Source organism: Silurus aristotelis (genome assembly GCF_946808225.1).
Source record: "Silurus aristotelis genome assembly, chromosome: 15".
NCBI classification, from domain to species: Eukaryota; Metazoa; Chordata; class Actinopteri; order Siluriformes; family Siluridae; genus Silurus; species Silurus aristotelis.
Window position 1 is genome coordinate 23,897,220 of NC_139588.1, and position 15,161 is coordinate 23,912,380.

Consider the following 15,161-nt stretch of genomic DNA (forward strand, 5'->3'; position numbering starts at 1 on the left):
AATGAGAGGGGGGGCAGTGAAGTGGTGCGGTTGCAGGGAGAAGAGGTGGAGAAGGTGGAGGAGTTCAGGTACCTGGGGTCAACAGTGCAGAGTAATGGAGAGTGTGTTAGAGAAGTGAAGAAAAGAGTGCAGGCAGGGTGGAGTGGGTGGAGAAGAGTGACAGCAGGAGTGATTTGTGATATAAGGTCTATCCTTTGAGGCTCACGTGAATAATTCGGGTTCTCCTTCTTTCAACTTAGAAATATTGCTAAAATTAGAAATATGATGTTGTTACAGGATGCAGAAAAACTAGTTGATGCTTTTGTAACATCTAGATTAGACTACTGTAACGCTTTACTGTCTGGGTGTTGGAGTAAGTGCAGAAATAAGCTTCAGTTAGTTCAGAATGCAGCAGCAAGAGTCCTCACTAGATCTAAAAAAAATATGAGCACATCAGCCCTGTTTTAATCATTTACACTGCTCCCAATTACATCTCACACTGATTATAAAATACTACTACTGACGTATAAAGCACTTAACGCTCTCACGCTGCAGTATCTGTGTGAACTTCTGTACCAGGATGATCCTCCACGCCTACTTAGATCAAAAGGTGCAGGCTATTTGTTGGTACCTCAGATAATGAAGACTCCAGCAGGGGGCAGATGTTTATCTTATAAACCCCACAGTTATGGAACAGCCTTCCAATCAGTGACTCAGACACAGTCTCAGTGTTCAAGTCGAGGCTGAAAAAGTATTTATTCAGTCAAGTCTTTTATAAGTCGATTTTTCAGTAGGTAAAGCAGCAGATCTGGAGGGATCATGAATATGGAGTGTTTGGTGAACTGGGATATTTGTATGCTGTTGACCCCTCACATTCACACGTGCACTCAGGTTTGTCGACAGTGGTGTGGTGGTTCGTCTCTTATCCCAGAGATCCCTCATGTCTGTGTTACCTTCTGGTTTTAGCCAAGCTGCTATAGTGAGTCTTGCTGGAGTCCAAACTGCACTGTGACATTAACTTTCATACAACAATAAGGACACTTAATAATCCATATCCTTCTCTTCCTGTCACCTCTCTCTCTCTCTCTCTCTCTCTCTCTCTCTCTCTCTCTCTCTCTCTCTCTCTCTCTCTCTCTCTAATTCTCCCTTGGGCGAGTTGAATATGCTCCTAAAGGTTCCAGTGATCACTGTTCCTGTCCCTTTTCCCTCCATGGATCTTCCCACTTGGTCCAGGCCTGCCTCTGGATAGTGTTCTCTTTGATTGGAGGCCACTCTGTGCAGCTTGAGGACGGTTTCTCATCAACGCCTTGGGGTTCCATGAAATTACGGAGTAATAACAAGAGCTTTGAGGATGGATTTGATGTTGATGTTAATGGTGAGTTCTCCACACTCTCTGAGGTAAAGTTTGGTGTTCCTCAAGGATCTGTCTTAGGCCCTCTGCTTTTCTCTTTATATATGCTGCCTCTTGGAGAAATTATTCATAAACATGGTATTAGATTCCATTGCTATGCTGATGATACACAGCTATATATTTCAGCAAAGCCAGATGAGAGAGATCAGCTTAACAATGTTAAAAAATGTGTAAAGGACATTAGACAGTGGATGCTCGATAACTTTCTTCTGCTAAACTCAGATAAGACGGAAGTACTTTTACTAGGACCACATGCAGCTAGAAGCAAACTTTCCGATTACCTAACATCTCTGGATGGTGTTTCTGTTTCAGCGTGTACGGCTGTCAAAGACCTTGGTGTGATTATTGACTCGAGTCTTTCCTTTGAGGCTCACGTGAATAATATTACCAGGATCGCCTTCTTTCACCTTAGAAATATTGCTAAAATTAGAAATATGATGTCGTTACAGGATGCAGAAAAACTAGTTCATGCTTTTGTTACTTCTAGATTAGACTACTGTAACGCTTTACTGTCTGGGTGTGCGAGTAGGTGCATAAATAAGCTTCAGTTAGTTCAGAATGCAGCAGCAAGAGTCCTCACTAGATCTAGGAAATATGACCACATCACCCCTGTATTAATCAGTCTACACTGGCTCCCAATCAAATCTCGCATTGATTATAAAATTTTACTACTGACATATAAAGCACTTAATGGTCTCGCACCACCGTATCTGAGTGAACTTCTGTACCAGTATGATCCTCCACGCCTACTTAGATCAAAAGGTGCAGGCTATCTGTTGGTTCCTCCAATAATGAAGATTACAGCAGGGGGCAGATCTTTCTCTTATAAAGCCCCGCAGTTATGGAACAGCCTTCCTATCAGTGTTCGGGACTCAGACACAGTCTCAGTGTTCAAGTCGAGGTTGAAAACATATTTATTCAGTCAAGCCTTTAATCAGTAGATTTTTTCTCAGGTAAAGGCTCAGATCTGGAGGGAACATTGATATAGAGTGTTTGGTGAACTGGGATATTTGTACGCTGTCGTCCCCTCACATTCACGTGTTCACTCAGGTTTGTTGATGGTGGTGTGGTGGGCCGTCTCTTATCCCAGAGATCCCTCATGTCTGTGTTGCCTTCTGGTTCTCCCTTTTAGTTATGCTGCCATAGCGAGTCTTGCCGGAGTCCAAACTGCACAGTGACTTTAACTCTCATGCAACAATAGGTACACTTAATAATCCATATCCTTCTCTTCCTGTCACCCTCTTCTCTCTCTCTCTCTCTCTCTCTCTCTCTCTCTCTCTCTCTCTCTCTCTCTCTCTCTCTCTGGTCGAGTTAAACATGCTCCTGAGGCTCCAGTGACCACTGTTCCTGCCCCTCTCCCCCCCGTGGATCTTCCCACTTCATCCAGGCCTGCCTGGATTGGATGTCAACAGTCTCCTACACTGATGTCAACAGTCTCCTACACTGACTCAGAAATACACTTCGCTTTTGATCATCATCACTGCACCCCGCAACATTGTATACCCGCCACAAATGGACATTCGGTGTAACCCAGATGAGGATGGGTTCCCTCTTGAGTCTGGTTCCTCTCAAGGTTTCTTCCTTATGCCATCTCGGGGAGTTTTTCCTTGCCACAGTCGCCAGTCGCCACCGGCTTGCTCATCAGGGACAAACTTACTCATAAAGAACATATTCATTTTTAATCACCGCATTATCTGTGTAAAGCTGCTTTGAGACAATGTTCATTGTTAAAAGCGCTATACAAATAAAAATGAATTGAATTGAATTGAATTGAATTTGGGCTGTAGTTAATGTCAACAGTCTGTTACATTGACTCATGAGTTTGCGTCTCATCACCATCACTGTACCCTGCAACATCGTATATCTGTAATAAATGGACTTTTGGTGCAACACAGATAAGGATGGTTCCCTCATGAATCTGGTTCCTCTCAAGGTTTCTTCCTTCGCCACACATTCGCTCATCAGGGACAAACTTACACTTATAAAGAACATCTTATTTATTTTTTTATCATCACGTTATCTGTGTAAAGCTGCTTTGAGACAACGTTTATTGTTAAAAGTGCAATACAGATAAAAATGAATTGAAATAGAAGAAGGGTATCTGTGAGAGTAAAAGGGAAAGTTTATAGGACTGTGGTGAGACCTGAGATGTTGTATGGTTTAGAGACAGTGGCATTGAGTAAAAGACAGTAGGCGGAGCTGGAGGTAGCAGAGCTGAAGATGCTGAGATTTTCATTGGGAGTGACGACAATGAACAGAATTAGAAATTAGTTTATTAGAGGGACATTGCATTTAGGATGTTTTGAAGACAAGGTGAGGGAGGTGAGATTGAGACATGGGGTATATCAGTAGGAGAATGCTGAGGATGGATCCACCAGGAAGGAGGAAAAGAGGAAGAACAAGGAGAAGGTTTATATATATGGTGAGTGAAGACATGCAGGTAGTTGGTGTGAAAGAGGCAGCTGTAGAGGACAGGGGGGGTGGAGACGGATGATCCGCTGTGGTGCCCCCTAATGGGAGAAGCCGAAAGAAGAAGAAAATAAAATCGGCAAAAAATATTTTAATCTTTATTCAAAAAAAAATATTGACATGTTTATGTAATAGTTTGTTTTATAAATTATTAATTAGAATCAATATTTTTTTTATATATGATTTATGTTAAATTTATTCCTTTAGGTGTATTTTATTATTTACATATTTTTGAAATAAAATAAAAATTTATTAAAGCAGCCCACAAAAATTAGGACAAACACACAAAAGACCATAAAGTGTTTTATATATATATATAATTATATTAACAATTATTGTAATTTTGTATAATTTTTTCCCAGGCTGTTAAATTAAAATGAAATCATCATCATCATCATCATCATGGTTTTAGAGAACAGATTTATTTCCAGAAGAAGATAAAGGTAGAAAGATGTACAGAAAGCTGTAAGGAGAAGAAATCATAGAAATCGTCACTCGTTCCGTGTTTTTTATTGGTCCGGTGAACGAGCAACGCCGAAGCCCCGCCCACATCACGTGTCGATGAGCTGGAACCTGCTGATCTGATTGGAGGCCTTGGTGAAGGAGGCATGTCTGTTACAGAGCAGGGCGAGGCAGATGGGCAGGATGCAGTAGCCCATGGTTTTGGGGTCAGTTCTGGTGCAGGAGTAGAGGAAGAAGAAGACCTGCAGGTACAGGATGAGGAAGATGGAGGCCCTCAACCATAAGGGGAGCAGGAGGAGCCGAGACTTCACGCTCTGCATCCAGGAGGACGGAGTGGTGGAGTCTACAGGTTCGTAGTCTGCAGGTGCGTAGTCTGCAGGTGCGTAGTCTGCAGGTGCGGGAGGGGGGGTCCCAGAGCTCATCTCCACGTGGTCCAGCGCCAGACGGTTGTACGTCTGATTGATCTCGAACATGTAATAAAGTGCAGCGAGGCTAAGCAGCAGGTATGCGACCACTCCGATCCATCCCATCCTCTGACGAAAGTGCATCATTTTCCATGCTCCTGTCTCAAACACCAGCAACAACAATGACACCCATTAGTTGTTCAGCAGTAATCATCATCATCATCATCATCATCATCATTATCATCATCACACATTAATAACGAGGGCTGAAACGATTCCCCGAGTTTTTCCGTTACAATCAAATTATTTGCCTTAATGCTTTGTTTAGTCCATTTAACTCCACACGGAGCACTGCGTTTCCTCACGGACCATTATTACCGACGCACCACCCGCTATACTCTGGAGCACTCTGGACAGGGACACAGAAGATGTGGGAGGATCTACTCCTCACCTCTTAATAAACCCTGGAGGATCTCCTCATGATTAATAACTCATGAATACTCTGAGTGAGCAAAAAGTAAAATAAATTAATAAATAAACATTACTTTTAAAATAAACATTTTTTCTGTAAATATTTTAAGATTATTAAAATATAATTACAATTAAGTGATTTAATAAGAAGAAATGTGAAGATTATTTTTTTACCTAAAACATTTTCTTTTTTCTCACATCTGATGATGATGATGATGATGATGATGTGATCTTATGATTATTATAGCAATACATAATAATAATAATTATACAGTCCTGATTGGAAAATGAAGATAAATAAATGGTGTACTGCTAAAAGCTTAAATTTGTGCCCCCTTGATGATGTATTTTTATTGTTTTATTAATTTACTCATTTTTATAATTATCAGGGGAAAAATATGTATTTAGAAGACAAACAAAGCAAAAGAGAAATTTCTTTAATTCTGCCAAACTGATCGAATTAAATCAGGTTACTGAGCAAATAAATTGGGATCGACAGAGTGATGAGAAGAGTAGGCAGGAGTACAAGGAGATGCGGCTGCAGGTAAAGAGGAATGTGGCGAAAGCCAAGGAAAAGGCATATGAGGAGCTGTAGAAGAAGTTGGACACTAAGGAAGGAGAGAAGGATTTGTAGCGATTGGCCAGACAGAGGAACCGAGCTGGGAAGGATGTGCTACAAGTTAGAGCAATAAAGGATGAAGATGGAAATGTGTTGACTAGTGTGGAGAGTGTGTTGAGAAGATGGAGGGAGTATTTTAAGGAGCTGATGAATGAGGAAAATGAGAGAGAGAGAAGGTTGAATGGTGTGGAGATGGTGAAGCAGGAAGTGGATAGGATTAGTAAGGAGGAAGTGAGAGCAGCGATTAAGATGGATGAAGAGTGGAAAATCTGTAGGACCAGATGACTTATCGGTAGAAGCATGGAGATGTTTAGGAGAGATGCAGTGGAGTTTTTATCCAGATTGATTAATAAGATTTTGGAAGGTGAGATGATGCCTGAGGAATAGAGAAGAAATGTGCTGGTACCGGTTTTTAATAATAAGGGAGATGTGCAGACCTGCAGTAACTACAGGGGAATAAAGTTATTTAAATCACACCATGAAATTATGTTGTGATATTGTATGAGGAAGTCAGATGTGTCAGAGAAGTATGTGGTGGTGCAGGACATGTATGAGGACAGTGTGACAGCAGTGAAGTGTGCAGTAGGAACGACAGACTGGTTCAAGGGGGAGGTGGAACTGCATCAAGGATTCAAATTGTTTATTCTAAAAAAAGGAATAGAACATAAGGATAAAAAAGTATAAAGTACTGAAAATATTTATATATATATACCTGATTCTAGATGGGGATGGATGTGTATGGTAGATATTGACAGTACAAATAAAAGTGATTTAGTGATTGTCCTTAAAGTGTCCATGTGCAGTGTGGTGTGGTATAAAGTGGCACTGCGCAGTTCAGAGTTGAAGTGACAGTCCAGAGTTAAGGTGTCATAATAGCTCAAAAAAGCTGTGCAGAAATAAAGTAAGGATGGAAAGAGAGGTCCAGAACTAGATCCTGGGTGTTTCCTGGTTTAAACTCCGAATGGCCTGTGGGAAGAAGCTCCTCCTCATTCTCTCTGTGTTTGCTTTCAAGGAGCCGAAGCACTTCCCTGAACGCAACAGAGAAAAGAGTACATTGTTGGGATTGCTGGGATCCTTCACAATCTTCCTGGCTCTGGTCCGGCACCGCATGATGTAGATGTCCTGCAGGTCAGGGAGCTCAGAGCGGATGGTACATTCAGCTGACAGCATCACCCTCTGGAGGTCTCATCTGTCCCGCATGGTGCTGTTCCGGAACCAGGAAGTGATTCTACTCGTAAGAACACTCTCAATGGTGCAAGTGTAAAAGGTCTTTAGCTTGTTGTAAATCAGGCCCACCACAGCAACAAAGTAAGCAAACTTGATAATGGTGGTGGAGTTTGAAGTGGCCACACCGTAATGTGTGTACAGTGAGTACGGCAGGGGGCTCAAAACACAACTCTGAGGAGCTCCAGTGCTGAGGGTGGATGAGGTGTGTTTTCCCACCCCTATGGCTTGTGGTCTGTCTGTCAGGAAGTTGGAGATCCATTGACACAACGGCAGGCTGAGTCACAGGACCGCCAACTTAGAGGTGAGCGTGAAGGGAATTATGATGTTGAACGCTGAACTGTAGTCCACAAACAGCATTTTTGCATAATTCCTCAGTAGAGCGGTTCTGCTCGGTACGTAAACTGTAGAGGATCCAGTGTGTCTGGTAGTGATGCAGGGATAAAGTCTCTGACCAGTCATTCAAAGCAGAATGTGTGTAATCAGTCAAAAATTGGGCGCTGGACATCACTGGAGTGGTGAAGTCATGACCAGGAAGTATAAAATGCATATGGAGTGAGGCAGTGCTGCAGGGACGCCGGAGGTGTGGCATAGAGCTAGGGTTACATAAATAACCTAGAGACGTTTTTCTCCTAAGGAACTCGAGCTGCATCAAAACGCTTTGGGAATGAGTTTTTAATAATGCCACACTGACCAGTCCCTGCCTAGTGTGTATCAGTCAAACACAGCTAGAGGAGGACAGAGGGGCCAGGAGAGGCACTGTGGTCCAGGTTATAGAATCGCATAAAGGTCAGTGGGTCAGTACATATGTCTTGGAGGGAAACTCCAGAGGACCAAGCTTTTGAGGCAGCCACACTCCAGGTGGAGTGAGCTCTGACCCCGAAAGAAGCGGGTAGACCAGAGAACTCATAAGATGATGTCATGGCATCAACAATCGATCTGCTCAGAGTCTGCTTATTAGCAGGAAGGCTAGATAGAATGCCTGTAATCTTACGGGTCATGAACGTGGTCTTGATGAAAAGGTGCCTCCAAGATGCCTCGGCTAGAGGCTTGAAGGGGGGGCTTAGACAGAGCCCCCAAAACAAAGCCAAGGTCCCATCCAGGCACTCTAGATCGTACCAGGGGCCTCAGCCCTGTCCCTGAAGGAAATCCAGCACTGAGCCAACTGGGCAGTGGACTGGATCCAGCTGGTGGTGCTCACACCATGAGCAAAACAGATGCCACCTAGCGGCATACGACCTCCTCGTGGAGGGCGCTCTGGCCTGGAGAATGGTCTCGGTGGAGAGACCAGAACCTCAGAGCTGTGCCCTCTCAGGGGCCACAGCCACAGCCTCCACAGCTCCTGGCGGGGGTGAAATATGGAAACGATACACATAATAATTTCTCTCTCTCGCTCTCTCTCTCTCTCTCTCTCTCTCTCTCTCCCTCTCTCTCTCGGTCAAGTTGAAGATGCTTCTGCGGTTCCAGTGACCACCTGCCCTTCTTCCCTCTTCAGATCTTCCCACTTTGTCCTGGTCTGCCTCTGGATTGTGTTCTCTTCGTTTTGAGGCCACTCTGTGCAGCTGGGAATGTTTCTCATCAACGCCCTGGGGTTCCATGAAATTACGGAGTAAGAACAGGAGCTTTGAGGATGGATTTGGACTGTAGTTAATGTCAACAGTCTGCTACATTGACTACAAATTGACTACAGTTTGCTTCCAATTACCATCACTGCACCCCGCAAAATCGTTTATCTGTAATAAATGGACAATCGGTGCAGTTCAGATGAGGATGGGTTTCCTCTTGAGTCTGGTTCCTCTCAAGGTTTCTTCCTTATGCCGTCTCAGGGAGTTTTCCTTGCCACAGTCGCCACCAGCTCGCTCATCAGGGAGAAACTTACACTTATAAAGAACTTAAAGATCTTATTCATTCTTTATCACCACATTATCTGTGTCAAGCTGCTTTGAGACAAAGTTCATTCTTAAAAGCGCAATACAAATAAACATGAAGTGAATTGAAATTGATAGAAGAGTATCTGCGAGAGTGAAAGTGAAAGTTTATAGGACTGTGGTGAGACCTGCAATGTTGTATGGTTTGGAGCATATGTGTCAAACTCAAGGCCTGCGGTGTAAATGTGGCCCGCCACGTTATTTTATGTGGCCCACGAGAGCTGAAAAGGTCTGATTATCTTATAATAAATAAGTCAAAAGGGTGCATTGACTATAAACTACATTTCCCATAATGCATGTCGATCATGTTACCCATGAAGTGACAGCATCCCACCACTAGATTGCAGTGTTTCCACATCAGTGCCATTTTCCAAATTAAGAAATACAAACAACGATCCCAAAATATCCAGGAAAAGAAAAATTGATGCAGATGGAAGTCTGTTTAAGAAAAGATGGGAAGGCGAATATATGTTTGTGCTTTAAGGAGAAAAAACTGAATGTCTTTTGTGTTACGACGCAGTGGCGGTTGTCGAAGAGTACAATCTACCTCGGCATTTCGACACCAAACACGGAGCTCAGTATGCCAAAATAAACTTTAAAGAAAAACAACAAATGGTGCAAGAATTAAAAGGTAAATTGCGATAGCAGCAGGATGTGTTCAAGAGAGCCACAACTAAAAACAATGCGGCAGTGAAAGCTGACTTTATTGTGGCTGAAGTAATTGCTTACGCTGCAAAGTCTTTTTCAGGGGGTAAATTTTTGAAGCAGTGCATGCTGAAGATCTGTGAGATGTGTCCCAACCAGATACAGACTTTAAAAAAATGTCAGTTTATCAAGAAACACCATCGTGGACCGAGTTAAGGAACTAGCAGGAAACCTGGCAACACAGCTGGCTGAAGAGACACGCAGCTACATAGCTTTTTCATTAGCTCTTGATGAAAGCTCAGACAACATGGATACAGCACAGCTATCCATTTTTGTTAGAGGCGTCAAGTCGGACCTTTCTGTCACTGAGGAGCTGTTGGATGTAGCTGCCATGCATGGGACCACAACAGGACGGGACATTTTTGATGCGGCGGAGAAGTCCGTAAATAAAAATGCATTGCCCTGGGAAAAGTTGGTGGGATTAACTACAGAAGGTGCACCTGCAATGTGTGGAGGAAAATCGGGCTTTGTTGGACTAATGAAGGAGAAAATGCAAAAAAGTCAACCACTTCTGATAAGGTATCATTGCATTATCTATCAAGAAGCTTTGTGTGGGGAGGTGCTGGGGATGAATGATATAGTGACCACACTCATGAAAACAGTGAACTTCATTAGGGCGCATTGCGTAAATCATTGTCAGCTCCAGCTGTTCTTGCAGGAGATGGGCTCGGAGCACAGCGACGTGCCGTACCATACAGAAGTACGGTGGCTGAGTAGGAGCAAAGTCCTCAAACGATTTTTTGAGCTTAGGGAAGATATTGCTCTTTTCATGCAAAGTAAAGGAAAACCCTTGTCTGAACTGTCAGATCCAAACTGGCTGTGTGACTTTGCTATGTTGTGTGACAACTGAGCATCTCGCCCAACTGAATCAGAAGCTGCAGAGACGCAAACAAGTCATCAAGCAGATGTCCGACATGATCACGGCTTTCCAGCGTAAACTTGATCTGTGAATGTACCAAGTGAAACTGGACAATCTTGCCTACTGTCCTGTTTGTCAGAGCATCTCAGCTGCATTTCCTGGTACTTTTTCATGTACTCAGCTAGCTACCAGACTGAGCTGGTTAATGAATGAGTTTGATCGGCGTTTCTCTGACAGTGGCATTTAGTAAAAGACAGGAGGTGGAGCTGGAGGTAGCAGAGCTGAAGATGCCGAGATGTTCATTGGGAGTGACGACAATGGACATGAGTTTATTAGAGGGACAGCGCATGTAGGACGTTTTGGGGACAAGGTGAGGAGGTGAGATTGAGATCAGTAGGAGAATGCTGAGGAATGCTGAGGCGCCCCCTAATGGGAGACGTCAAAAAAGAAAACAATTTAAATAAAATATTTAGATTTCTCATTTTTGACATGTTTACATAATAGTTTGTTTTATAAATTATTTATTAAAATAATTGTTTTTTACATGTTATATTTATGATAAGATTTATGTTAAAGCTATTCCTTTAGGTGTATTTTATTGTTTACAAATTTTTTAAATAAAATATAAATAAATTAAAGCAGCCCACAAAAATGAACAAAAACACAAAAAAGACCATAAAGTGTTTTTTATATATATATTAAAAATTATATTCATTTATTTCATTTTTCCCAGGCTGTTAAATTAAAATCATCATCATCATCATCATCATCATCATCATCATTATCATCATGGTTTTAGAGAACAGATTTATTTCCAGAAGAAGATAAAGGTAGAAAGATGTACAGAAAGCTGTAAGGAGAAGAAATCGTAGAAATCGTCACTCGTTCCGTGTTTTTTATTGGTCCGGTGAACGAGCAACGCTGAAGCCCCGCCCACATCACGTGTCGATGAGCTGGAGCCTGCTGATCTGATTGGAGGCCTTGGTGAAGGAGGCATGTCTGTTACAGAGCAGGGCGAGGCAGATGGGAAGGATGCAGTAGCCCACGGTTTTGGGGTCGTTTCTGGTGCAGGAGTAGAGGAAGAGGAAGACCTGCAGGTACGGGATGAGAAAGATGGAGGCCCACAACCAGAAGGGCAGCAGGAGGAGCCGAGACTTCACGCTCTGCATCCAGGAGGACGGAGGGGCGGAGACTGCAGGGGCGGGACGGTGGGGCACAGGGGGGCGTGTCCCAGAGCTCTTCTCCACGTGGTCCAGCGTCAGACGGTTGTACGTCTGATTGATCTCGAACATGTAATAAAGTGCAGCGAGGCTAAGCAGCAGGTACGCGACCACTCCGATCCATCCCATCCTCTGACGAAAGTTCATCATTCTCCATGCTCCTGTCTCAAACACCAGCAACAACAATGACACCCATTAGTTGTTCAGCAGTAATCATCATCATCATCATCATCATCATCATCACATATTAATAACGAGGGCTGAAACGATTTCTCGAGTTTTTCGGTTACAATCAAATTATTTGCCTTAATGCTCCGTTTAGTCTATTTATATTTAGCACTGCGTTTCCTCACGGACCATTATTACTGACGCACCAGGGAGCAGGACAGGGACACAGAAGACGCTGCAGAATGGAAAATGGAGTAGTAGTAATTAGTAATCGAGTCCCGATCAGTCCAACCATTCATCGGATAGGAAGAACTTGTTTTGTCTTTATTAAAATATAAAAGAGAAAATAAAACACGGCTCTTTAAATAAACAAGTGATTTGTTTCCTTTTTTTTTTAAAGTCAAATGATGAAAGTTTGAAATGATTTAGAAACTTTCTGTTGTGTTCTTTATTCTGAATCTTCTCCTCGTCCCCTCGCTGTTTTCTCTCCGTTCCTCCATGTTTCATGCTGCAGCGTCTTCTGTTCTCGAGTTTAGCGGGTGGTGCGTCAGTAATAATGGTCCGTCGGGAAACACAGCGCTGGAATTGAATGGACTAAAAGAAGCATTGAGGCGAATAATAATGTTGTATATACAAATGCTTTTTTTTGTATTCGAATGACTTGAATAACTGGAGGAATCATTTCAGCCCTGATGTACACCTGGGAGAATAAACAGAAATATAACGACTGTGTTTACAAATACTGCATAAATAAATATAAAAAACTAAGAGATAAATACCGTATAAATAAAAGAATACACAGATATACTAAATAAATCATTCAATTACATCACAAACAAACAAACAAACACTTTGATTTATTAATAAATAACCAAATGTGCAATTTATCCATAAATATAAATGTGTAATGATCCATTGTGCATAAAAATTATATATATTTTGATATACTTTCTTTTCTTTTAATATTTTATACAGGTGACAGAAACTTTTTAGTGTTTTATTAGTTTTTCTTTTTATTATAAAATTTTTTTATTTTTTTATTTTAATAATGTTACAATTTGGACTTTAAACCAAAATGTTATCCCTTTCCCTGTTTTGAGTCAAAAATGGAAAAAAAAATATTAAAAAACCCTCATCAGAATTAAGTTGAAAAAATAAATAAAAATACAATTTTAAATAAATTAAATTTTTAGGGGGAAAAGAAGAAGAAATATTTTATATAAAAATAAATCTGGCACATTTTTCTTTTTTTTTTAAAAATCTAAAAATAATTAAATAATTCTAATTTCTCCATATTATCATTTAGATGTAAAGCTGTATAATTGTTTATATAAATATATAAATATAAATTAACTCATTTTTATAAATGAAAATGAACAGCGTTGAGAAATGAAACTAAAAAACGATCAGATTTCTTTTCTTAAGGATGTCATTTAAGGAATATTTAAAATGCGATACATTTTTTGTCAGAAAAACATTAAAATCGGTGATTTTATTTGGATTTATTAACATTTTTATTACCAGAACCCTGAAATGTGTCCGTTATTTTCTCGGTAACAGTAAAAACCGTAAACAAATCGCGATCCGATATTCCGGTCATATCGCCAAGAACTCGAGTAAAACCAGCAAATAGAGAAAATCATTGCGAGTGAAATCTAATGTTTATAAACATTATTATTATTAGTGAATTTTAATTAAATGATTGAATATTTATTGAACAGTACATCCGGGACTCTGTTCATTTATTGAAAGTTTAAATTAAAAATCGTTGTCGATCAGAGAGATGAAGCGATATGAAGAACAGCTGATACTCACTGCGGTCTCGGGGCTTTTAATTTTTATTTTATTTACAGATTCATTTGGAAACTTGAGCTTTTCGACTTTACAACGGTTTGTTGTCATATGACTGACTTCCCGATTCCGGGAAACATCCGGGACACCGGAGCGCTTCTTCTGCGGTGACGTAAACACCAGTGCTTTCTCACCGACGCCCTCTAGCGGCTCGACAATAACAAACACCCAATTCTTCCATGTCTAATGAAAAAAATCTAAGAATTGTTTTACAGAAGTCCAAAAAGGACATCAATTATAATATTTATTTCTTTTTTATTTTCTTGTGATCACGACTTCATTTTTTTGTGACCTCAACATAAGGAGTTGTTTTCTCACGATCAGGACTTCTGTTCTACAAACGGCATAATCGCAGCATCGTGGATGATCGCGTTCGCTTTTACTTCGATCAGAAACCCACATGAACCCGAGTATCTCTGTTTCAAACCATTCGTACGCCATCTTTCATGCATCATTTGGTAGCCATGCAGACGTCCTGCCCCCTCAAGTTGTCTATCAATGATACTGACTTCAGGTTCAGGGTCACTATGTTGTGTTGGACGATTAAGGTGCAGAACTTTTTGACCTTCATCTAGTGATTTCATCCCACTCGGATCTTTCTGACAGTGAGATTCATCTCCTGCACATGACCACCTTCACCTCATTCCAGCGGCTTCTGGTAGCAGTTTGTTCAGGGTCACTACGTTGTGTTGGACGATTAAGTTGCAGATCCGACAGCCTCCTTCTCCAGTGTCTACACTTATGTGTAATTAAAATCAAACACAGAAATCTTTCTGTTCACTAAAAAAAGAGAAATGATCTCCCACAAAAGAACTCTAATTATTGTGTCATTTCTAGTATGTATTATGATGTAAATGTTCTTCTTTATAATGACCAGGTGACCAGATGTTGTTGCTGATGTTCTGGTTTTTCTGAAGTTCTGAGATAAACAGGACACACCACTTCATGCATTTATTCACGGCCGCCTCCTGCCCCATTCCTGAAATTCCTCAGGGATATCGGGGATTCGACCGGTTGTCCATCGATACCTGGTGAAAGGACGAGAAGAAAACTGATCAGAGATTGTGCTGAGGGACCTACAGCAAGCGCAATGGGCTGTAGGGTGGGGCAGCTACATAGAAGATCTTTGTGAAGAAAAGAAACCACCTGAGCTCAGATTTACCCAAAACCACGTGGCAAAAAGTTACGATGGTCTGAAGAGACCCATTAAGAACTTTCTGGGCGTGATTCACACCCAGAGACACCCGAAGAACTCCACGGTGAAGTGTCTCTCCGCTAGTATACATGGATGGATCCTTAGCTGAAGATTGAAAAGACCTATGAATGGCTTTAGAAGAAGAAGAGAAGAAGAAAATAATTTTTTTGAATGGTCCAATAAGATCAAAATGCTA

General features: G+C 41.4%; 2 protein-coding genes across 4 annotated transcripts; both read right to left on the reverse strand.

The window, feature by feature from the left end:
• Positions 1 to 4,262: 4,262 nt before the first annotated feature.
• LOC310737977 (lysosomal enzyme trafficking factor-like) lies at positions 4,263 to 6,272 on the reverse strand. The gene is made up of 2 exons (XM_083562795.1): positions 6,102 to 6,272; positions 4,263 to 4,883 (listed from the first exon to the last, which is right to left on the reverse strand). The coding sequence occupies exons 1-2, from the start codon at positions 6,115 to 6,117 to the stop codon at positions 4,411 to 4,413; spliced, it is 489 nt and encodes a 162-aa protein (XP_083418921.1). The 5' UTR covers positions 6,118 to 6,272; the 3' UTR covers positions 4,263 to 4,410.
• Positions 6,273 to 11,321: 5,049 nt separating this feature from the next.
• On the reverse strand, positions 11,322 to 13,892 carry tmem251 (transmembrane protein 251). Of its 3 annotated transcripts, none has more exons than XM_083562793.1 (2): positions 13,735 to 13,892; positions 11,322 to 11,916 (listed from the first exon to the last, which is right to left on the reverse strand). In XM_083562793.1, exons 1-2 carry the CDS (start codon positions 13,819 to 13,821, stop codon positions 11,470 to 11,472), a joined length of 534 nt encoding a protein of 177 aa, XP_083418919.1. In that variant the 5' UTR covers positions 13,822 to 13,892; the 3' UTR covers positions 11,322 to 11,469. The 3 variants fall into 3 exon arrangements, with proteins under 3 accessions (XP_083418919.1, XP_083418920.1, XP_083418918.1); XM_083562794.1 differs by having other exon boundaries at positions 11,322 to 11,912; positions 13,735 to 13,888; XM_083562792.1 differs by having other exon boundaries at positions 11,322 to 11,922; positions 13,732 to 13,884.
• Between the last annotated feature and the right edge of the window lie 1,269 nt (positions 13,893 to 15,161).